The sequence below is a fragment of the Cyprinodon tularosa genome, unplaced genomic scaffold, assembly GCF_016077235.1.
Source record: "Cyprinodon tularosa strain WSP-4 unplaced genomic scaffold, ASM1607723v1 ctg485, whole genome shotgun sequence".
NCBI lineage: Eukaryota > Metazoa > Chordata > Actinopteri > Cyprinodontiformes > Cyprinodontidae > Cyprinodon > Cyprinodon tularosa.
In genome coordinates, this window is record NW_024039213.1 from 520,274 (window position 1) to 546,020 (window position 25,747).

At 37.5% G+C, this 25,747-nt stretch overlaps 1 protein-coding gene across 2 annotated transcripts in view; it reads left to right on the top strand.

The window, feature by feature from the left end:
• LOC119794626 (MAM domain-containing glycosylphosphatidylinositol anchor protein 1) overlaps positions 1-25,747 on the top strand; it is a 244,714-nt gene that overhangs the window by 112,070 nt on the left and 106,897 nt on the right. For both annotated transcript variants that reach the window (XM_038302254.1, XM_038302255.1), the window contains exon 4: positions 2,177-2,351. In XM_038302254.1, coding sequence (XP_038158182.1) covers positions 2,177-2,351 — 175 coding nt within the window. The remainder of the gene's footprint in view (positions 1-2,176; positions 2,352-25,747) is intronic.

Here is a 25,747-nt window from a genome sequence, read left to right on the forward strand (position 1 = left end):
TGCAGACACACATTTATGCAGACGCACACACACACACACACACACACACACGTATGAAAGAATTCCCACTCTGATGAATCTACAGTCTTTTATACATCTTTGAAGTGAGTGTATGTAAAGTGTGTGTGAGGATGAGTTTGTGCAGTTTATTATTCGACAGAACTTATCATGTAACTGTCTGCTGTGCGGCTTTCCACTGCTTGATGAGATAATTGAAGCATGAAAAATCCGTATAGAGGATGTCAAACTCTTAATGGGCCGAACAGCATGGACACTATGAGCACAGCACTCCGTGTCATAAAGATTAGAAAGATTGTATCACTAGAAAGACGATTGCCTCATTTTTAAACTTTTATCAGTTTTCCAATTTAATGACCTGTTTAGGGATAATAAGACTAGCTAACTGTCTGTCTCAGCGTATTTAGTTTTTAACATTTTGCCATTTAATTATTCCTCCATGAATAAGCTTTTCAACAGCTCATAAGTACTTTAATGCATGATTTATTAAGGCAAATCCAGGATGGCAATTATCTTTAATTCGAAATTATCAAGCATGCACCATGTTATCTTAAAACCTTGAAATGGAATCCTGCAAAATAAGAGAGCTTTGTGCATTAGCAGAAAACCCTTTTTTACTCTTAAACATGGCATATTTGTCATCAAGGCTTCTCATCAAAGGATTAAAAAATATAATTCATTAAAGGTGCAATGTGCAAGTTTAAATGTTAAGTAATATTTCTTTTCCTATTCATGCCCTTACAATTGCCCTACATGTACAGTATACTGTAGTTACCTTTCCTCTATTAGTTGCCTCACAGACAAGAGAGATTGATTGAGGTTGTAGGTGTTGGTGGGTAGTAACTGAATAACAGTTTTATTGTACGTTAACTGTCACTTTTACTTGATTAATATTCTTATGAAGTTTTACCTGCTTGAGTACCATTTCTGGCTAGTCTGCCCACTGTAACATTTTCGTTACGAGCTAGCCTCAGGTGAATGTACATTGAATAGGGTACCATTTTAGGAAATATTTTTTAATTCTTACTTGTCATTTATTGAATGACTACAATATTTCGGTCGTCTACCAACCTCTGGGTGTCATACACTGCATGCCTGGTTAACCCTCCACTCTCCTCCATGCATAAAAACAAAAAATGACACAAATGGAGGGGTCATCACACATTGAAATATGGCAACAAAGCTAAATGGGCATGAATTTCTTATAACCAAAGAAGTCTTTTTATATTTTCTCTTTGTTTCATGTTTTGGAAACCTGACTGATGTAGCACTTTTCATTTTTGTACAAAAAACTGTGTTTTATTGTACACTCTCTGCATTTATGTCCCCTCCCAAACACCCTCTGTTTTTAAATGGTACCAAATAAGGGAAACATTCTGAAAAAGCAATAAAGTATAAAGTTGATAATATTGACCTAACTGATCCCTGTTATGTTGCAATTAACGACAATAGAATAATGCAAACCTAAAATGTTTGACTTTACAAATTACAGGAGCATTTAACAAGTACGTTTAAAATAATGAACAGATCATCAAGAATTTCCAATGTATGTTGACTTTACAGATACAATGGCCTCAAACGTGAAAGTAAAGAAAAAATAAAAGAAAAAAACACCTGGGGCTTTAAGCTCTAAGTCTCCCAGATAAACATCTTTTGTCCTCATCCTACTTCTTCCTTCCACAGACTTTACGACTTGTTACAAAGCAGCATTTGCTCCCAGGGTCAACGATAGCAGGTGTTAAATCACAGTATCACAGAGGACACCTTGTATGGCATCTCCCAGATTCTGCCAGCTGTGACAAAATGGCACAATTTGATGCTCTTAGAATGAGAGGTTGGCTTGACAAAAGCTAAAGGGCTTACATGCACATTCACTTGGCAGGCAGTCTACACATGGAAGAGCACACACCGCAGCAGATGCACTGTGAAAGAAAGTGATGGTGACACCAAACACCAACAGCAGATCATGCTTACTTTGTTCTTCTTTTTGCAGCTGCTTTTAACATGTCAATTTTTTAGCCAACTTATTTAATGAACTGACCCTAACTTTATTTGTTAGGATTTTGGTAAAATTAACTTGAACTGTTTTATCCTTCAACATTTTTCTGTCTCTCTAACAATGTACGTCCTCTCAATTTCTCCTCCCCTCCTTCTCCAGGTGCGATGGACAAAGACAGCAGGCAGTGCTTCAGACAAGTTTCAAGAAACATCCATTTACAACGAGACACTGCGAATCGACAACATCCAGCGGGTGCAGGGGGGCCGCTACTACTGCAAGGCCGACAATGGGGTGGGGGTGGCTGCCATCAAGTCCATCCGCGTAGATGTGCAGTGTAAGTGGGCAGGGAGAAAAGAGGAAAAGAGGACCTTCCTTCCACTTTTAGACCACAGCAGACTCACTGCAGCTATTCCCACATTAGAGAAGGCCATGACATGGAAAGATAGTAGCAGGAAAGATGAAAGAATGATTGGATGGATGATAAGATTACAGGTGGGAATGGTTTCCAAGAGTATCTGATAAATTACGGTAGTAGGATAAAAAACATGCTGGAAGGATTAAGGTTGGGAAGGCTGGGTAGTAAAATTTAGCTGAATCAGAAAATGCTGTGAAACAATAATATTCTACATAATAAAAACTGTATTTTTTATTTTTTTTTAAATATTACTTTATGTTGTCTTTTAAATTATAGTAAGCCGTTATAAATTTTCTCTTTTATTGGAAACACTACACTTTCTATTTCAAAACAAAATTTAAATTTATCCAATTTGCTTTTGTTACTTTAAAAATAAAGCTAAAAGAAATAGGCTGTAAAAAACACAAAAACAAAAACATTTTCTTTCTTTTTTTAAAAAACTAAAATATTTACAGAATGGAAGATGCTTAAAGACCTAGTACTCATATGAAAATATAAATATAGAATTATAGTTTTATAGTTGAATAACTAGTATTTCTGAAAACTACTTGAAAACTTCTTGAAAACTATGAATATTAAAATAGAAAACCATATTTGTCAGATACTCTTGGGAAAAAGTGAAGCCTGTGGGACCTAAAGTGATTTTTTTACAGTTAGTCCAGGTGGCACGGGCTCCCTAACACAATGTTTCTTGTTTAATTTATGTCAAATAAAGATTCTCAGTAGTAAGGGGATAACCATTTGTTGTATCCATGGCTTGGAGCCAGACTAAGAGTCAGACCTTATCACAGCCAAATTTAAAATGCAAATCTGAAATCAAACGACTGACTACTTCCACTTTTCAACCCCTCTCTGACCCATTGTTTAATTCTATCACCTCTCTTGGCTCTGAGACAAAACAATTCCAAATCGTATTGCAAATCCCTGTTTTCAGAACAATAGGAAATAACTAGAGAGTAACCTCCTAGTAAAAGTTTTTACTTGAAAGTTTAAAATGAAACTACTGAGATTTAGAACCCCCTGTCACGATGCACATGGCTGTTTTTAAGCTCAATAAGTCAAGGATCATCATCATCGCTGCGCTGTCCTTTAATGAAAAAGAAACTCACCTTCGTATAACCTTTTCTGTTATAGCTCTTTAGCAACAAATCCTATTAATTTTGCATTACCTAGCATTTGACAGCTAAAAAGCAGCATTGTGTTATAGGGGTCCTGTGCTGCTGCTTGTTTCACTGCCCCACTGTCCCAGTGAGTCATGGGTCAGGTCATGATCAAATGTTGTTCAACACAGTACTTCACTCATCCACATTATTCCTTTTTTTAAACCCTAAGTTCGTTACATATTAATCTGTTTTTATTTTCTCCCTTTACCAATTAAATCACATTAACACTGGATTTATAGACTTATAGAAAAATGTTTTACTGAGGGTGTTGCAAAATGTAACACCAACTATGCACTTTTTGCATGAAAGCATTTTCATGGCTTTGAGTAAAATAGAATGCTGTTTCCTAAAGCAGCTAACCATTCCAAGCATGCACCACAGGAATCGCACACACACACATACACATACACATACATGTTTGTGCCAGGCTTGTCCCTTTGAGATTCATCATTTAGCCTTGACCCTGCCTCAGCCTCTTAACAAGGCTCTCCCTCCCTTATTACTCCAACCCTCCTTTCTGCTGGTAATGTTAGTCCTCTCCAGGAGTTGGCTCTGTCCTTGCTGGGGATCTGGTAATTGCAGGGGGCACGGGTAGTAAACAGGTTGCACTGTGAGTGTAGTTGTGACAGGAGCTTTGTAAATCTTACCAGCTCTGACGGTCAATGCTTGTTCAAACCCCTGCCCCCCCGATGCATAGACCCCGTGGTAATCATCCAGGCTCGCTTCACTGAGCATCTTTAGGTCCAGGGCAATGTAACAATTAGCCCAGGTTACCAGAGAAACACAGAAAGAGTAAGGGAGCTGAAATGGGAGGGCAATACAGATCAGAAAGTAATTAAAACTGATAATAGAAGAAATAATCTTTATTTTATTATGGTGGGGAAATTCAGATGTCACTGAAAAAGCAATAAAAACATATATACAAAACTATAAAATATGAAAAGCAACAAAAATAAATAAACTTTGCAGGTATTAAACAATGAATATTCAACAGTATGAAACATCGGCAAAATTAGCTTATTAAATTTTAAAACGATCTTTATTTCTCTTCTCATACTTTTAATATTTTACAGTTTTTATATCCTCCTAATCAATTAATAAACGTCAATGATTCATGTTACTTTGCATCCAGTTAAAACTGTACCTACTCAGAATCTCTCTACTAAATCTTTTTTTTTATTACCTGAAAGTGTACTTGCTTGTGAAAACCCATTAACCCATTGAAAGCCCCAAGATTAGTTATACCAGGGTAACAGGACTCATCTTCCACTTAGTAATATTCCCTGGGAATTCACCAGTGTTGTGTTTCTGTTATTTTGTAAGCATGAAAAAAAAAAAACAACCTGCAGTACATCTTGAGTCCAGCAGGCAGCAGTAATACGAATAACAGTCATAACAGTGTTTAGTCTTTAAAAGTGGCTATTATTATCATTTCTGTTTTTTCCCCCATTTTTTCCAGCTGACAAATAATAGTATATGACTAGCTTTAAAGTTATACAGTTAATTATTTCCTTCCATTTCTAACGTATATCGCTTGATATCAAATTTAAAATAATGATTTGACCTTTTTACATTTTAACCAACCTTCCTCTAGCTAGGCTTGAGTTGTTGTGTTGAATCTGCATATTAATTTACAGAAAAGGATTGACTAACACTCTTATTTTCTTTTATTTTAATGGTAAGTTAAATCTGTAATATCTACTGCACAATCATAAAATATTTTTTTTCAACATTACATATCGTAAAGAAAATGCACTTTTACAGTCAAAGTGCTCAGTTTGGTCATTAGTTGTGCAATAACAATTTTCTTTCTGAACTGCAGTGAAGCAGTTTAGAATTTATACCTACATTAACTAAGGATATCAAAATGTTCTGGAAAAAAATATTAAATGTAATAGTCTGCTATTGGCAGACTAATGCTTGAAGTGTTATATTTACTTAACCACTTGAAACAAAGGTATGGAACCCCTGAGAAGCTGGCGGGATGAGGCAGTTCTTAATGGGGATTCTCAGAGCTATACCAGGTAGGCTTACCTAGCAAAGCAGCCAGACTGAGCTGTCAACTGAGATTTACGCTCCATCGAAGTACAGTATGATTAAAAGTAGGATCATAATCTTGATAAACTGTCTACAAAATTGATTTATGTGTTCTTCGTTGCTTAAAAAGATCTTCAAATTAGTTTTTGTGACAGACCAACTGAATGGCCGACATAACAGCTGCAGTTAGAGGAGAGATCTAACTAATCAGCCTGACTAAGCAAGCAGCTAGATAGGCCTGCAGCACAGAGCTCTGATTTATAAGTAGGCTAATTCTTGATAAATTGACACAGAGGAAGAATGGAGATTTACTTTTTTGCTTAAAAACATCATAAAACTAAGGCCAAGGAATCTTTAATTATCTTACTGTACCCCACTTGAGGGAACAAAGCCCTGGCCAGCCAGCCTTACTTACATTATGTTCACAGCATATCAGTCTGGAAAGTAGTGAGTAGACGATGATTGCAAAGTCAGGACTAACAAAGTCAGTGAAATCTGTTCAGAAACAATCAAATAGTAACGGATGTTGTGCAATAATATCCTTTTTACAAAGCAACCAGTTGTTGAAAAGCAACAATATAGACAGCTCATTCAGACATTAGAATGGGCATTCATAAAAAAATTATCCATTCCAATTATAATCTCATAAATAGTGGTTCCAGAAAAACGCTGTTACATTATGGGCCCACCTCCCAAACTGTGATTGGGAGGTGAGCCAGAGTTAGACCAGAGTTTTGAGCTTACCAGACTGACTTACACCCCTTGTAAGTAAATCTGGCCAGGCCTCCGGTAAAGTGAAATTACCCAGCTAAATATGTATGGAAGGCCTACACTGGCTTTGAAAAGCCCCAGGCTTTTTGAAAGGTAAGGGAAAAGGAGCTCAATGTTGCCAAAAAAAAGTTTTTTTTTTCATTTATTATTATAACAACAGCTTGCATTTAACTCTAACTGTGAAGAACATACGTAACATGAAATATCTAAGTCTTTCTACAATACTGCTAGAAAACTTTAAGACCCTTCATTCTGTCCCTCTTTCCCTTATAAAACATTGTAAGTGATGGGAGAGAAAATCAGGTCCATGTTTTCAATGCTTAGCTGTGTTTCTTTACCAAACACAGTTGGAGTTTGCTGTAGTTCAGTTCCATGACATTAGAATTTATCTTTGTTTTTATATGATCACAATGATGCAATTAGCTGCATAATGCATAAACGCAGACGTCATGTGCAAATACCATCTCTTTGTTTATGCATCATGCAGCCTAATTGCATGAAGCACTTGTGCATGTTTTGTGTTAAGATTATTGCAGCAATGAAAGACTGACAGCTATGCTTAACTTGACAGTTTTTTCTCACAAGAGCTACAGTATATAACGTTTATCCAAAATTTATTTATTTATTTATTTTCAATTTTTTTTTACTTTTATGAACCTTTTCATCATTTTAATATCAAAGTTAAATTACATGAATTTCAAAATGCTTTCTTCAGAATTGCATTGACAAAGCTCCTATAATACACAATGCCATTGGGAACCTATAGTAGACATTATTTTGTATGATTTTGTGCAAGTAATGGCTGATTATACTATAGAGTGGATCAGCTTAAGAAAAAGCAGAACAAAACTTTGTAGTAAAGTGTACAAACAAAAAATATCACTAAAGGTGAATTAAATTAATAGAAGTTATACCCCATAGCAGTGCTGGGCAGCTTCCTTGCATTTTTATAGACTAGGATGAGATGCTGCGTTAGAGAAATAAATTTCCAAAATCAATGAACAGGTAAGCCAGGCTGCCACAGATTTTGTTTGTTGAACTTGTCAAAAACTATACAGTGCTACTGTTTCTAATGTCAGGCACCATCCATATCATAGCAATTATCCAACAATAATAGTATCTACTCTTAGGCAGTGTTATCAGAAAAGTTTATCTGTCAAATGAAGCTTTACTAAACTTGAGTTGCTGGATGCCTAAACATGAAATATAAATTGGTAACATGATCCATTGTATGTTTAATTCTCTAAGAAATATTTGATCATTTGGGGGTTCTAAAACAGTACTGGAGGCTTCTCCCTAAAACATTAATTTATCCATAATTATACATTAAAAAAGAAAACAATGACATGGTAGTAAACTCATACCGGTCAGATGTAGCTGAAAACTGGATTCCACATCCTTTATCTATTATACACATCTCATACTAGAGGTACATAAAAAGCGAGTCCCATACATTAAAACCATTGCTTTTGATAATCTGAATACTGATAATCTGAATACACATGCAGTTGTACTGAAATACACAAGGCTAAAAGCATATACGCACACATTCTGAAGTGTTAGAGTGAGATGTTCTGTAGGAGAGACTGAGAAAGTGAGAAATGAAATGCTAGAGAGCTTACTGAAGATACAGGGTGATGTAAAGGTTTTACTGACCGGACTTAAGAATATTACTTCAATATGTAACATGATGCTGACAACTTCTTCTGATTCATTTTATTTTTATGTACAGTACTGTATATATACTTGCGCATTTTTATTTCTTAATTTATTTTTGTTTTTTACAAAATACATTGAGGATTACTCATTACTGTCTTTAATTAGAATCGTTTCAGCATATATATTTTTTTAAAGTTTTAGTGTACATTCTTACCACAAGCTCTTCCACACAATACAGACTTCAAAACTGTCTTTGCTGATGATTTTGTCTAAACACATCACCCACTCATCAGCCATCACCACAGAACACCCTGTGTGTAACAAATGCTGACCAATGACCTGGCACTCTAACCACTGAGACAGTGGGACATTGAGCAGGCGGGGTTTAACTTTGAGTAGCCTCTACTGATGGGATGGACTTGGTTCAGAAACCCAACCAATGATCCATGGTTTAGATCATAAAATCAAAGGGTTAATCTATAAAAAGTAAAATGCTTATGTAAGGTTGTCACGTTGGATTTAGCATCATAAAAAGGTAAGTAGGCAGATACTGATATGCTAATATGCTGTAATAAGGTTTGGGTGAAGTTTAAGCTATTGGTGCATGTTTTAAATGGGAATACTTTGATCTTATTTATTCCTAACACTTTCCTTTTGGAAACTTCATTGTAAATTTTATTCAGAACAGTTAATTGTTTTCAAGTTTTTGCCTTTTTGTTCAATATTATTTTCTACATCCAGCAGGTCTTTGTTATTCTGAATGATTATTTGAAATAACTGTGAGTACCAGCTACTAAGCCTTTCATTAAGTTAAGATTCTGATTTAGCACTTATCAAATTAATTCACCAGCAAATGTGGATATCTAAATAAGTTGCAGACTTGGGTTTGAATCCATATAGTGGCAGTTTTTTTAGACAATTACACAATTAATCAAGCTTCAGCTTAATTTTAGCACTGAATAATCGTCAATCAAACCAGAAGTGAATATGAAAATAAACACAGAAATTAAGAGCTGTTCGATGATAGTAAGCAATGATGGAAATTGAAGCCACAGGATATAGCCCTTCTAAGGAAACCGTGTGCAACATATATGGTAGCATGCCATTGTGAGGGAACCAGAGCAGGGGCAAGGGTCCCAGAGCAAACAAAAGCTAACAATTTTACTCGGGAGAAAAGGAGTGTTTTACTTTGCCAATGATTTCTTTGGTAGGCAGTCCTCTGCTGTGGCTTGGCTTGCAGCAAGAAAGAGAAGATCAGGCGATAACTGGTCAGATTTGTTGGTCAAAGTAACCAGGGCCTGTGGCTAAGTCGACTCAGGGAATGCATAGGAATTTCTCATCTCTGATGATCCTAGGATCTTCTTGGCTTGCTCTGGAACACAGGCAGTGGCCTCTCATTTGGAATTCATTGACTTGGAGGCAATTAGGGACTTGGCAGATGATTAGTTCATACAGACTCCAAGGTTAAATAAGATTTGCCAGGGAAGATACACCACCACAGAGTTTACCTTTTTGTTTCCAAACACATGGAGCTCAGCTAAGATGAGGAGACATCTGCAAAAGAAAGTGTATGATGTACTCTGTTCCTTTTTTAACCTATGGTGTGTGATACAAGGGATGCTGAGAGATCTATTTACAGTTTATCTGGAGTAAAGGCTTAACACCCAACAGCCTAACATCTTAGATTATCCACTTATAGCTTTGACATATTTGGGCTTAGACTACAAAACTGCTGCAAGAAATAAAAATGGTACATCGCCTTATTTAGCAGTACTGCAACCGATACTGCAACCGATACTGCAATGTTAACAATATTTAGAGAAAACTAAATATGTTAAAAAATCTTAGCTAAACAGAATATAAAGATACCGACACAGCACCTGGAGATAATAAATTAAGCTTTCTGCACTCCTAGAGACTCTAAGTACCCAACAGAATGTAACGGCTGAAATAGTGGATGTTGCTTATGGAGTTCTAAGGGCTGTTTGAATATTTTAAAAAACATGCAAACTTGTTTGCAGACTTAGCTGACTATTAAAATAGAGTACAAAGCCAATTGGATCTTCAATTTACAGTAGTAGTGGTTTAAATGTTCTCCTTTATGGGTCCTTCATTGGTAACCGACAGGTAGGTGAGGGTAATGTAATCAAACACTATAATGTTGTTAGAGTTTAAACAAGCTGCAAAGCCTGTGGGTGGAGTTTCAGTAAACATTGACATCCAGCAGAAGGAGGGGGCTTACTTCAACTGCTGGAATTTGGAGGAAAGTTGTGTGGAATCCAGAAGCGATTCGGCTCTCTTTTGTTTTAAACCGCCAACACCGTAGCAGGCAGCAATCTATTTGTTTTGCACTTGTGCAAACCTAGAAGCATGCCTTGAGACTCTAAGTGCCAAAGATAAAACATCCAAAGGACCTCAACAGCTACATGCCGGTAGCGTTGACTTCACACCAGATGAAGACCGTTGGGCTTACACCATCTACGCCCCCAATGAGGACTTCATCGGATCCACTGCAATTTGCCCACAGTCCTGGGATTGGGGCAGATTATGCCATCATCTTCCTCCTGCACAAAGCTCTGACTCACCTAGAGAAACCTGGAAGCACTGTGAGGATCTTTTCAACACCATCCAGCCAGGACAAGCTGGAGCTGTCAGGAGTGGACCAGCATGTATCCAAGTTGATTCTGGACTACCTGACTGGCCGTCCACAGTACATGATCGCTGTGTCTCAGATGGGTTGGTGTGCAGTACTGGGGTCCCCCAGGGAACAGTGCTGTGACCATTCCTCTTCACCATCTATACTGCAGACTTCTCCATCAGCTCCCCATGCTGCCACCTCAAGAAGTTCTCTGATGATTCTCCCATAGTTGGCCTCATCACAGAAGGGGACAATTCAGAATACAGACACTGGACCCAGAACTTTGTGGTCTGGTGCCAGCAGAACCATCTTCTGATTAATGCAGGAAAAACCAAGGAGCTAGTAAGGGACTTTCGCAGAAGCAGATCCACCCCATTGACACAGGTGAGGGAAAGAACATTGAGATAGTGGACTCTTATAAGTACCTAGGTGTTCACTTGAATAACAAACTGGACTGGACTCAGAGCAGACTTTTCCTGCTGGGGAGACTGAGGTCTTTTTGAGTTCAGAGGGCATTCCTAAATACCCTCTATGACTCTGTTGTGGAATCAGCCATCTTCTATGGAGCTGTCTGTTGTACCAGACAGCTCCATAGAAGATGGAGCTGTCTGCTCCAAATTGCATCTGGGTGCCAAAATGTTTAAGTTGCTTACATAAAATAAGCCAAGTCATCATTTTTTTTTAGCAATCCTTTAAACCGGTAAATCTAAGAAAGCTAGACTTCTCTAAAAAGTTTCAGAAAGTATTGATAATAAATAAACACTCACCTAACCAGTGACAGTGGTGACCATGTAAGTGAACAGTGGATAAAACAGCAAATCTTCAAACACATAGAAAATGGTGTGTACTTTTGCAGTTCTTACCCCAACTTTCTACAAGAACAAATTGAAGGGATGTCTGGTGTGGCATTTACAGACTGTGGCTTTTTTAAACTGTCTCAGCAGTCATACAAGTAGCACAGAATTATGTTTTTGATCGTGGAATGTACTCACTCTTACATCTTTACACCAGTAACACCAGGGCAGATGGCATTTAGCTCTCTCCCCACCAGCCAAAAAGAAGAGCCTTTGGTCACAGTGCAGTCTTTGTGCTTAGCAACATGTGAGATCCAGTTGAAGCGAGATACATTGGCAGTGACAGTGCTGAAGGTAGATGGGGAAAAGCTCAGGTTTGCAGAAAAAGAAAAAAATGCAGTAGAAAGTAAGACAAACAGAAAGGCAGAGGCAGGTAGTTTAAAAGAAGCTTTGACCTTTTAGTGGGATTGAGGTTGGAGCCATAGGGTGAGTCGTTAGGTCACTGGTCTGCTTTCTGAGTCAAAAAGTGTAGCAAAAGCTCACACAAACTTTCTGCCCTTCTGATCTATTTTCTCACATTTCTCACAAACTTTCCCTGCTTGTCGATTGCATTCTGTGGCCTACTCTTCTCTCTGTGTGTTATTAATGCTGCCTCTTTCAGCATTTCTGTTTGTGCATGCCTCATAACATTTCTATAGCCTGTTTGTGTTCTCACTGTTCCTTACATCTCTTATAGGATTTATATCTCTTCCTTTCTTTTTGATAGCAGACAGATGCTGCACTGTATAGAAGGAGTGTAGATAGATTTATAGTTTATATGATTTTTCATTATTCTATTTCAAAACTCACCACTCCACCAGGCAATCTGATTGGTCTGATAAACTAAGAAAATCTTAAAACGTTGATTACGACTGCATAAAAGAACAAAAAAAAAAACACAATTTAGGAAAGCCTTACAATATATATTTATGATTTTGGTAATATTAATAACGCATCAAATATAGCTATTTATGGTTAATCAATGTGCTTGCTTATCACTGAGCAATGATAACATTCCAAAACGTATCTGTTTGCCATTTTCTTTTATTTTTGCAGTATTTCAGGCAGCTACCAACAATCATAAAGGTGCAGCTTCTCTTAATGATTTTTTTTCTTTAATAGTTTTAACATATTAACTTCTAGGCACAGTTGAACTAAACAAACTAAGTCAACTGATGTAGGTGTTTTATTTAAGGAGTCTTAGACTTAGACAAACTTTCTTGTCATTTTGTAAGCACAAATTGTATACAACATGAAATTTTGTTACATACAGCATTCCGACAGTGAATAAGCAGCATTCACTTTAAGTGAAAATTAACATTTCCATCACAAAGCTGGGTTTTACTATTAACTACAAGATTATATGAAGCAAATCTTTCTTTAGACACCTCTACATAAATGTACTTTGTAATTTTTACTTAACCCCGCTTCTGTTGTACTTTTTGATAGATTTTTGTTAGGCTATAACAGCTAAACTGTGCACAGAAGATTGCGTTGAAAGAAAGCAATGAGCGTGAATGTTTTCTCACTAGTAATTGATGTTGGAAATAACAGGTAAAATGATATTGTCAATAACTGACAATGTTTTCTGCAATTTAGCAATAGTACTTTTTTCCTTTCGGTTGCCATTTTGTTATTTTCAATTTAATGCGGTTCGTTTTATTGTAAGTCATTTTTTCTACCACTTTAACACTTAAAGCAGCTTTTCATAGATGTGCTGTCTTTGCGACTTTGGTTTCTGGTGCAGAGGGATAGTAACAGTGCTTTGACAGAGGCATCGATGACGCTTATTAGCTAATTCCCCTGTCACACCTTCATGATTTAGACCAGCGTATGCCTGTGTTCCCGAAAATCTGTCAAAAATGCTGGCATACACTGGATAAGTGGGTATGTTTTGTAAAAGTTATGAGCATGCTGAAGTATGCTGAAGCACCCTGAAACACGCTGACACATGTCGACATACGGCAAGTATGCCAGTATATACTCATACATGGTGCATAAGTTACTGGTAAGTTATCTGATCGTTGACATATGTTAAGTGTAAGTTACTCATAAGTCATGGTGTCCAGCTTATCCAAAACCTATGAGTAATTTGTGCATAACTTATGCGTAATTTATTAAGAACTTATCTCCAACGTATATATACACGTATTTGATGGTTTCCAGACGACCGCTGGACATGTATTTAACTCACAGCTACTGTATAATGGCGTATTGGCAGCGTTTTGGTGTGAAGGGGGGTTCATAGGAGGAAAGTGTCAATTCTCCAGATTGCATCCACATCATAGGGTGAGCGAGAAGGTGAGTGTGATGGATTCTCCCTGCATTCATGCCCACCACCACGACCAACACTTCCTAGCAGACATGACGCTGAATCTGCTGCGACTGCAAAAGTTCTTTCTTTCTCTTTCCTCTTTTTATTTATTTATTTTGTTTTTTGGCAGGCAGTAAACAGCAGCTAGGTTAATACCACGATCAAAATAATTCTTTTTGTGCAGGCCGGGCACCTACGGATCCATCACTGCACCCCTCAGGACATGGACATCGCTGCCAAGTGTTATGCATAAGTTGGGCTGGTGTTGTTCATATGCTCTGGACTCGTTATGAATACGCAATGTATATACGCCCAAAGTTGAAAAAATACATCGAAAATTTAGCGTATGCCAGTGTTTTAGGAGATTCTGGGACGTCAGGCATACGCTGTCTAAATCGGCAAGGTATGACAGGGTCCTAAGGAACAGTAAGGTGGACATGTTTTCATCATGCATTGATTGCTCCAATAAAAGAAAATAAACAAGATAAACAGCAAGAGAGCAACAAGGCCGCAGTTTAGAGGTCCCACAGATTCAGTGATAATGTTCCTAAAGTGGAAGCACAGAAAAAATGTATTCTTGATATACTCAAAGACATCACTGACTTACAAATGTCCACCTTAGTTTTCCAGTACAATTTTTGTTTAGTTCTTTAGTGTTACTGATAGTATGCTGTTCTTATGTACACAGAAATGCTGTAAATACATTCTTCTTAGGAGTTATTTAAAATGGGGAAAATTGGCAAAAGTGCTAAATTAATGGCATTTAACAGACAGAGGTTACCAAAGAGAAGATAAGCAGTCAAACAACACACTTTTAAAACTAGTACGCTTTCAGTAAAATAAACTTTGTGTGGTTGTGTTGTTAATTAATATATTAATCAAGTCAAAATCAAACCCACTACGGTATATGAGTAGGGGAGAAAGCTAATTTCGATCATTTGAAAATTGGTATGAAAGGCTGGTTTAAATATTTCGAAAAATAATGATTGATGTAAATGTTCATGCCAAACATGTATGCCTTTTAAAAAGTAAAAGAAAAAACAGAAAATGCTCTAGTGAGTGGCAGATATTGCATTTTTTTTATGGCAGGAAAGAAAGCCAGAAAGGTCCAAACAGATGGAAAAAAGAGCATTACTCGAAATTACCGCTTGTTACAAACCTGCATAAGAGCATTTCTGAGGAGGCAGCATGTCAAACCTTGGCACATAGGATGATAGCCTTCTCTGTTCCTGTTAGCTGAGAACAGAAAATTGCCTACTGCAATGAAATGTTGAAGATGGCCAGGCTTTTGAAGCTTTACCGTTTCATGAGAAATATTTCAAACATTAATGCAAAGTAAATACTATTATTTATTTGTTAATAAGAAAAAAAACTGTTCAAAGATAGAGAAGGATGGCATCTTGTCCCCGTCTTTGCATTTGCTAATTATAAGATTAATCTCAGTCCTTTGTTATCGATATAGTGAAATATCTAAAACTAAATACAGTAGCTTCACAGGATGAAGTAATAAGGCATCTGCACCTTGAAGCTGGAACACAACTTTGAAGTTTCCCATTTTTTGCAAACGAATATAACTGTTATTCCCTCATCTAATACACTATCATGAAATAACTGTAGTTTAAGGAGCTGCCCCCCCCCTCCAAAAAAAAAGGTTTTACTTTGATTTTGAGATTAGTGTCTCTTTGTTTTGTAACACTATGTTACAGAGTTATAAGACAGAATTGTACATTGTAAATGTGACTGTCAGTGCATGTACATCAAAAAGGCAAGCCTAAGCTCTGACTGACTACATTCATGTAAAAATATGTTCTCTATTTTTAAATGATTATACTTTTAGTCCAGATTTTTTTTAATACTTCTACAAGGACAGCAAGATATGAAAAGATGGAGCTTTTGTCATGCACTGCATGAATGCATATTTTTGATCTATCTTTCTAGCTTTCTGATATCTGAATACCGTAAGATAGTTTTAAAGGAGTGTCACTTCCTTTAAACAGTAAGCCTGAAGGTGCTCCTCATACCTGCTTAATAAAAATACTAATCTTAGCTCGGTGTTGAAGTGACACTCCCCCCAGATTGTTGTCTGACAAAGGGCGTGGTTTAATTATTCTAAAACAGATACTCGGCACAAGTAAATCTATACATACAGTAAATACAACCCTCTCCCACAAATCTGCTTGCGAAAAAAAAGAAAAATAATTCACCTATATTTGTATGCAAGCAAACAGCAAAATGGTTTTGGTATAATTTTACGCATTTCTACCTTGATCAGCCCAGTGAAATGGAGTCTGTGCTCCCAGTATTCTACTTTGAGTGTATGCTGAATAAGACGTATTGAGTATACACTCAGTATACACCCTTCCTTCCTTCCTTCCTTCCTTCCTTCCTTCCTTCCTTCCTTCCTTCCTTCCTTCCTTCCTTCCTTCCTTCCTTCCTTCCTTCCTTCCTTCCTTCCTTCCTTCCTTCCTTCCTTCCTTCCTGACGTACTTTTCAAAAATATTATCATTTACTGGATAATAACACCATTGTGATGACCTAAACTGATAGCAGGAGTGTTTATCTGACATTATTGGATATGACATCAATACATTTTATTTTCATTTGAATACATACCTTGTAAACTCTGGTTATGGTTAGAATGAAATTTAAGATGTATTTTTTGTAACAGCTATGAAGGACATCAATTTTGTTTTAATTATTTGTTTTCTTTTAACAAAATAATTGTAGTTACTTTCTTGAAACGATGAGGTCAAAACCTAAATAAATCTTTTAACTGAAAAAATGCTGAAGCATATGTTAGTGTCTCAAAGAAATCTGTGAAAAAATATTTATATGGGTCTTGATTGCAGTTTTTAATTATACAAAGTAATTTAAACGAAAATAGCTGAAGGACAAATGTTTTCTTTTGAATACGAAAGATTGTATTTATCCTGGCTCATTGTTCCCCATTTACAGTTGTAAACAGACTTTTCAATCTTCTTTAGATCTAGTACTAATGTATCATTATACCTTGCAATCCTAACACTTTACTCTTTTTGTCTTCTACTGGAGAAGATGATGATCTGATTGAGTCTTTAGTAAAATCTTTGTCTTAAAGCTAAAATCATATTTTATTCACTATCATACATTCCTGGACAAGCGAGTTTGTGTCACCTTGATGCAGGAACATAGAGTAATATCAAGGAAGTCACCACTGCAGATAATGGCTTCTCTGTGTTCAGGAAAGCACAGATCAACAGAACAGGGAAAAGCACTTAAACATCTCTCACAATTCATCTGATCAACAAGGAAAGCAGCATTCAGAAATGCTTTCCCCAGTTCAAAACTCTTAGACACCTCAGTTTGTATTAGGATCTTTATCCCTGCACACCATCAGTACTTGATGTTTTGTTTGGTTATAGAAGAATAGCTAAATTAAGAAATAAACCCTCTGTATTTGCCATCTTTACTTGAAAATTTTGAAAAGCTAATTAACGAAGCTTTTGGTGGTTTGGTGATGCTTTACTTTTCAATCTAGATTCATAGGTAAAACTGCCTAAAAGATATCAAACTATATCTTATTGAGCAGAAACTGTGCTTACAAATTTAAGCTAAGTATTATGGAAGCATTTCATGACGGTAAGATCATTTGTTTATTTCCAGCTTTTTATTGTCATTAGACTGTCACAAGTACAGAGCAACAATATGAACACTCTGCATTTAACCCATACCCTTGGGGAGCAGTGGGCTGCCATTGTGCCTGGGGAGGAGTGTTGGGTTCAGGGTCTTTGCTCAGAGAGAAGTCTTTGGGAATGGGACTCAAACTCAGAAGCTCAGGATTCCAAGCTCTATGCCCTAACCACTAGGCTGCCACTCCCCTTAGTAAAAAATATGTATTGCAGTTAGAAAAACTATATTCTCAAGGAATCTTTACACTGAATACAAATTTTTCAGCTGGAGCAAAGGATTCCTATGTTATCTCTATGTAGAGGGAAGATCTGGAGTGAAGCAAAGTGGAGCGAGGCAAAAGGTGGCGAATGTAGGCAGGTAAACAACACCATTTTGGCAACCTTGATCGGCACCTTGCCGGCGAATGAAGTTGAAAAACCTGAACTTTGTTTAGATTCACATCATGAAATAATCACAGATATGGCTGTGAGTTACACTGAAGGAGCTCAGTGGAGAAATACTTTTTTTTATTAAAAATGGAAGGGAATAATGTTAAAGGATGAAGTGGAAATGCTCTGAAGAGGATTTAAGAGAATTTATCACTTGAAGGACAATTTTTTCATCTAAACTCCTGCACAGATGGATGCTTTTTCTCCACAACCCTGCCAGTGTCTGCCCGGGCAAGCTTTGCTGATTCTCCTTGGTACTCCTTTTATCTCCTTCTATCTATCAATTAGCCTCTAGCTCCAGCCAGCCATAGCCTCTCCTAGCTCTCCGATGTACACTGTCCCAGGTCTCTATGTCACCTTCGGTGTTCTGTCTTCCTTGTGGACCTATCAAATCTGTCGCTGGCTCCTCTGTTCCTCCGCAGTAAGCCTCTATACTGTAGCTAGCCCCAGCCAGCCGTGGCCTCTCCCCAGTGGACCCGTTTATGTAGAGGGCTTCTCCGCTCTATCTTCTCTACCTGCTCCAGTGCGCTGATTCCCTGGAGGGATCCTCTGATCTTCCGCTTTGGTTCCTTAGTTCCAGAGGGTGACACGGCTTGTAGTCTGGTCCCAGTTCTGTTGTTTTTTCTCTGCCAGTGTTCTCACACTGAGAAATTTTAGAAGAATTTCTGCTCCAACATAGCTAATACAAGTGACTGAATTAGCTTTTCAGCATGCCATCAAGGTTGGCAAAGGCAAATGAGCCATTCATTTGATTCAGTTGTGTTGTTGCAGGGATGCATCTTAAAACCTGCAAGACAGTAGATCTTGGGGACAACGATAAAAGACCCAGGTTTTAGATGAATATAAAATAGAATTAAAGACTTGCAGAATTGTTGGCCTCATTATTTTAACATATCTAGGTCTGCTGGTTGAATAAATTATAGATTCCCATTATTGTATTCACAAGCATTGGAGTGACAACAACTCTGTACTTAAAAATACAATTTCCTATTGCTGTATAATTTAGTCCTTGACAGGTATTAAATAGTGAATACAGCCAGTATTATTCAGGCCATTTTAACACAGCCTGATTAGAGAGACCCAATTAGAGTGATATGAGCCGTTTTGCTTGCAAATAAGCTGTTGTCAAGCCATATGGATGAACAGATGGGGGGGATGAACCCAACCAACAATCAGCCTGCAATTTCTTCCCAAGCATATGCCTAATATGACAAAACACAATTGCACAGTCATAACAGAGGTTCATTTATTCAAATTTCAGGCCCTATTAAATTTCTCTATTTGCTTGCTACCCAAACTCTTCTTGATTGTACTTTTATAGTATTGTGATGACAGCAATTCAAATGTCAGAAAAAATATTGTTCCTTTCATTTCAGTAAAGTATGAAATAGTGGCTTTTTTTTTCCAAACCTAAATCTTTAAATCATTTTCCAATGAAATTATATTCAAAACCCAACAGACATGTTTGTCAAGTAAATTATCAGTTACTGCTGGACTAAATTCTAAGCAGAAAAGTACCACTCAGGAGTAGAACCAGTAGATGTACATGAATCCACAGTTAACACACTGACATGTCCCTCTTAGGCTCTATGTAGAGTGTGCAGTTCCAATAATTACAAGTTACATATGAAAGATAAATACATGGCACAATGTTCAAGGCATATTTATGTTAGCCGTGTGAGAACCGTGGATCAATGTTTCAGAGCTGACACTTTAAAGAGCAGTTACATTCCTGGACCACAGTCCTGAGTCATCCTACACCTTTTGCCTTTACTTTAACTGCAACATTTTTAGGTATCGGGTAATTATGAGCTTTATAAGTGTATTTTATATACTTGTCTTTTGTTTTTGCTTTTTTTTATTTCCGTAAGTTAAGTATGCAAAGAATATATAGTCATATATAATATTTTTTTGTTCATTTATCAACTTCCTTAACTTTAATTCAACCTGGAGACACTCTGATAGACACATTATGCAATTAGAAAGGTTTTTTTGCCATTAAAGAAAACACGTTCTCCAGAGGTCAGAGGTTGATGCTGTGAATTAACATTCGCTTGGATGAGTAATGGGGGAAAAGGATAAGAGTAGACTTTCCACCCAGGACCCAGACACTGGAGGTACAATATACCAGAGGTTGAGTGGGTCTGAGAATAGTCTAGAGTGAGGGAGGAGAATGGGTGGAAGTGGAGGAAAGTTCAGCTGGTAAGCAGGAGGGAGGCTAGGCCAGAAAATATATGAAGGGGATCTTGAAAGATGATTGGAGGCACTGCTGTCCAAAACCTTGATTGGCTAGAGCTTCAGTGTGGCACAGCAGCAGGTGGTCCAGGTGAGGCTGGTAAGACTCTTCCAGATTGAATTTTCACTTAAGCTTTGTTTAATCAATCTGGCAGACATACACTCACTTGCCACCCTATTAGACATACTTTTTTTAGTGCCATGATGGGCCCTTTTTACCATGGTATGCATTCAGTTTGTGGTTGGAAACATTCCTTAGGGTTTTGCTTATTATCATTCATATAAGTATGAATGATAATAAGATGGATTTTATTTCCCAAGCAACAACCAAAAAAAAAAAAAACGTAACACGAGCCATGCTGCAAACTGATGCTTTAACTTAAATCATGTCAGATAACAAACTCTCACCTACCGGTGAGAGTTCATCATTATTCTTTTGTCAAAGTCTTTAGTACCAAGACTGATAAATATTTTGTGCATCTACATATTTTTCTTCCTGTTGGATTATTTCTATAAGCACATCAGACAGACTTCAATGGGTGCCAGTGAAAAGAGTTGCAGGACAGTTACCCTTTGTCATTTTCTGGAAACCTCCTTAAGAATATGTGATCTCTGTAACACAGTACATTACACTGATGGATAAATGAGAAAGAGGATGTAAACCATTTCCTTGTTTTTCTCATTAAGCAGGTGACAGGTATCTCTTAATTATTTTCAACTGGTCACAATATCACAGTTTTATATATTATATTACACTTGAAATCTCAGTTAAGCAATGAACATTATTACATGATGAGTTATTAGCTTTTGCATGTCTTGTGTCCAGTATTTCTTGGATTTTTTTTCTGAGTCGTAATGACTGTAATTAAGGTTTGTGTGAGATATGTTAAATTAGATCTCTTATTTTTATTTGATCTTTTATTTTTCTAGATCCTGATTTTTGTAGTGCAAATTAGAGCCAAAGTCCAAATACAAAATAACCTCCACAAAGCTGGAGTCATTCTAATCAAACCTGTCTATAAATAATACAAGATGGCCCGTTATCTAAGAGGATATGACAGTCTCAATAAATATATTGACCAGTCAAATTGGTTTTTAACAGTAATGTGATAAAGTTAAACAGTACAGATCCATGAAGAGAGAGGAATAATTCTAGAAAGAGCGAACAGAAATTGCAGAAATGTCATATGAAGAGAGATTTAATTTGACAGTTGGCAGGTTTTGTGGGAGGTAAGATTACACAAAAAAAGAATAAAAGAGACACAATAGCAGCAAAATATGCAACCCTTTGTCAAGGTGTACGACAGTCCAAGATAAAAAAAAAATATTCAGTAAAAGTCAGTAGAAAGGTAAATTCTACATTGAGTCGCTATAGAAGTAAATCATTCATTTTTTATGGCATGTTGCATATATCTCACAGAAAGTCAGTGTCGGGAGCCTCCTATAACATTTTGCTGTTAAAGACAATGTAATAAAACTATGATCAGATGACTAACTAAGTGAGAATGAAGGGATTGTGGTAGGTAAAATAACAAGAAAAGAATCAGTCGGTAGATAGATCAGATAATACGAAAAGTCTAAGTTATTGAAGCCTTTAGCAGACCACACACACACCCTGAGATTATGTGAGAGTTGACACATAAAGTCTGATTAAATTCATAGTTTCCTCCTTCACTAAAGGTGAAGTATGGCTTAGTTATAAGCTGTCCACAAGACCAGCAAGAGATAAGACTACTTCATGTTTCCCCATCATTCAGCTGACGTTATCTAAAATGTCTTTTTTTGTTGTTCTGTTTGTTTTTCAGTTGTGTATTTATAGATTCCTTCTACTCGATGAAGGTTATACAGTACAAACCAGTGCAGGCTTCAAATTATCTGACATAACACTGGGTAAAGCAGCAAACCTGCATATTTTTTTCAAGGAAAATGCAGATTACATTATAATTCAGTTGTGACATTTTTTCAGAGGGGCTAGTGGCACTGAGGAATGACCACTAATCATCCAAAAGAAAACCAGAAATAAAATACTCACAAGATATTACTTCTTTATTTATGGAATGGAATATAATAGAGAATTCCTTTATTGTCCCATAATGGGGAAATTGTGGTGTTCACAGCAGCAAAGGTTATAGTAGAAGTGGTCACACAATGTGCACATTAGAAAAGTATACTGCATGAAAATAACAGATAGGAAAATCAAACAAAGATTTGATATCAGTTGGAGGACTGTGACACATTTTTATTTTCTCGCTTTATAAGGTAAAAATGAGCTAAAGAATGTTAAAACAATGATACAACACTTGAACTATTTTATTAAATGTTTTAATAAAACAGATGTATTGTTAGAAAGTGAACCTTTAGGTGCCTGTGAGGTTCTCTGAAGCCAAAAAGAGCAGTTTAATGTTTTAATTCCAAATCCAATCTTTCCCAACATTTCAGTCACTATGTCACCACAAAAGCCTCTTCCACTTAAAATATCATGTTAACCCAGAGTTTTCAAACATGTATTGACCCAGTAACAATCGGCATTTGGCTCCCTTCCCACTGGTAAAAAAAAACCAGGGTGTAACCCCTCGCTGGCAGCTGCGTGGCCTTTTTTCCCTTGCATGTAAGTGTCTGGTAACACCATCACGTTGTGTTAGCGTTGATGATGTCACCAGAGCGACATATATCAAGAAAGTAAACAATGGAGAGCAACATGTAAGGCAGACAGGGCGTTGTAAGTGTTTTTTATTGTTTTTATTATTGCTTTTATCTGCCCATATCTCTCTTACAGTGCTTCGCCATCTTTATTGAATGTAAACAGCGCTGTTTGCGCTTGTTAGTTGCATTCAATGGTTTCATTTAATTTAGCGGGTCAACCCAGGTCTGGTGTTCCTACAGCATGCTGATCAGAACCGAGGCGATTTTAACGTGGTTCACTTGCCGAGTCATTTGGCCCAGGCAGTCATGCATCAGTGAGCTGTTACCACTGCCACTAAAAGTCAATTGTTCCTGGGTTTAAATGGGTTTTTCAGCCAGTGGGAAAGGGGTATAAGATATCTGAATGGCTCTCATTCCTATTTCTCAGTTGTCCAGTCAAAAACAGCCATCTGATTCAGCACCCGTTTCATATGTAATCAACCATTAAATGGTTACTTTACTTTCTCATGGCTTATAACAGCAGCTTATTTTTGATAATGGCCACTTAGGCAATGTCTAAAACTTTTAGTTTCACTTTTCATTTACCCACTTTATACCTTTAATCTACTTTATTCTTAGAGACACACTGTGTAACTTTTGGCCACTAGGGCACTAGACCTGTAGCCTGCACTGCAAAAATTGAAATCTAAATAAGTAATTTGTTCCTAAACTAAGTACATTTGTTCTTGAATTGAGGAGGTAAGTGAGACCCTTTGCCAATGGAACAAGACAATTTACATTTAAAATAAGAAAAAGCAACTGCATTGTCTTATTTCAAGTGCATTTTATCTAATTATCTTATTTTAAGAGTAAAAATACTCATTCCATTGGCAAATCATCCCATTTACCTGCTAAAATTAAGGTAAAATACAGTTGATTTAAGGAATTTTTACTTATTTGTACATTGTTTTTGCAGTGTGGGTGCCATTCCGAACTTAGTCCCGCCCACAACGTTTGAGGTCGGGAAGTTCGGTCTGGCATTGCTCAACAGTAGCGCAAGTATGCTCACACAATATCTGACGGGCCAATCAAATTGTCAGGGCGGGCTTTATACGATGATGGACAGATGATCAACAGTAAAGTACTGTAATCAACCACGTGACCAAAGCGCGCATGGGTGACAACAACAATGGCTGCCGCTGGTGAGTTGAGGTGAGTAGATTCTGCTATTAGGTCTGTTCTAGAAGATATCGACAACAAATTAATTTTAAAAGAGGAACAGAGAAACGCGATCAAGGCTCACCTTCTTATTCTAGGCGTGCAACCGCACGCTTTGATTTTTGTTGACAACAACTATGCGTCGCTTAACATACGTCACGCACTCCGTTGCTCTTATTGGTTGTAGGTCTATCCAATTGAGTGCAGAGGCATTTTTTTTCCTGGTTCGTTCAAAACACACCCCCTAATCACAGCTCTATGGAGCAGTATCAGACTCATATTCTGACTAGAATTGAGTCGGACTACGTCAGGCTACTAGACCTATAACTGCCGCATTTTGCTTCTTCTAAACATTTGTCATGGTCCCTAGTTTTCTGACTCACATGCAAAACACACCGAGGAGAAGAGGTAGGGTAGATTAAGATCATTTCAAGACAATAAGTGGAGTTTCTTCAGGGTATCTGTAGAGAAAGCGAGCATGAGGTCCACTACAACAGAGGGCAAAAGTTAATGGGAGTATGTGTATGATGAGAACGGCAGCACTAAAAGGCTTACCACGAGAGACGTGAACGATCCAACGGGGGGAGTGAGCAGTGAGGAGCTCACTGTGAGCAAGATGGCTGCCAAGTGGGAGGAGGCTGGTTAGGAGAGGGTTAAGCAAGGCTTGACCGATCAGTCTGCGGGGTGGCGGCAAGTGAAATAGGTTGGGCGTCATTCTGATTGAGTGCTGGCATGACGGCTTGTATCTCTGAGAGGCTGCTGTTAATGATAGGACAGTATTGTTGATTATCCTAATTAGACAGAGTGGAGTTAGAGAGAAATAAAGTACAGCCTAGAAGGATTATTTTCAAAGGAAAGATGTAGAGCTGACAAAATGAAATTTCTAATATCTATTAGACCTTAGCAAACCAATTGCTGCACCCCTTAAATACCAATTTTTCTCAAGAAGGAGACTAGTTATGTGGGAGTGATCTGTCAAAACCAGACCTAGGATACCTAAGTCTTGCTCAATATACTAACTCCTTTTTGAATGAAAGCCTATTTGGAAACTCCTCCAACTCCCATTGTCATTGTGACACAGCACACACAAGGGAGCAGTGTGGCGGGACGGTACCATGCTCAGGGTACCTCAGTCATGGAGGAGGATGGGGGAGAGCGCTGGTTAATTACTCCCCCCACCAACCTGGCGGTAACGTTTGGGATCCAAGTCTGACACCCTAACCGCTCACCCACGAATGTGATGATCGCAGATAATCACTGCAGTGACAAGAAGTTGGAAATCTTCAGCTTCTCCCTGCAGCTTTCCAATGTCCCTGCCAGCCCGATATGCTCCATCACTGCTATCCACCCTTCAAGCAGACACCCCTCTGGTTGATTTCAAATCTAACAATGATATGATCAACTTCAGTGAAGACATCCACTATTGCAAACAGTGGTACCCCAGAAATAAGCCTTAAACAACAGCAAGACCAAGGATGTCCTGGTTACAGGTATTCCATTAACACTGAACACTCTCCCCTCTGCATAATGTATAGCTGGAGGCCGTTGAGCATGTGGATATCATAACGTTCCCTGGCATTCACATTTCCACTGACCTATACTGGACTTAGAACATCTCCCTCCTGGTGAACATCCCCTGGCAATTACTCTTCTTTCTTTGGAGCCTGAAATGGAGTAGTTAAAAGGATGTTTTATATGTTGTGTTTTTCTTCTGAGGGTTTTTAATAT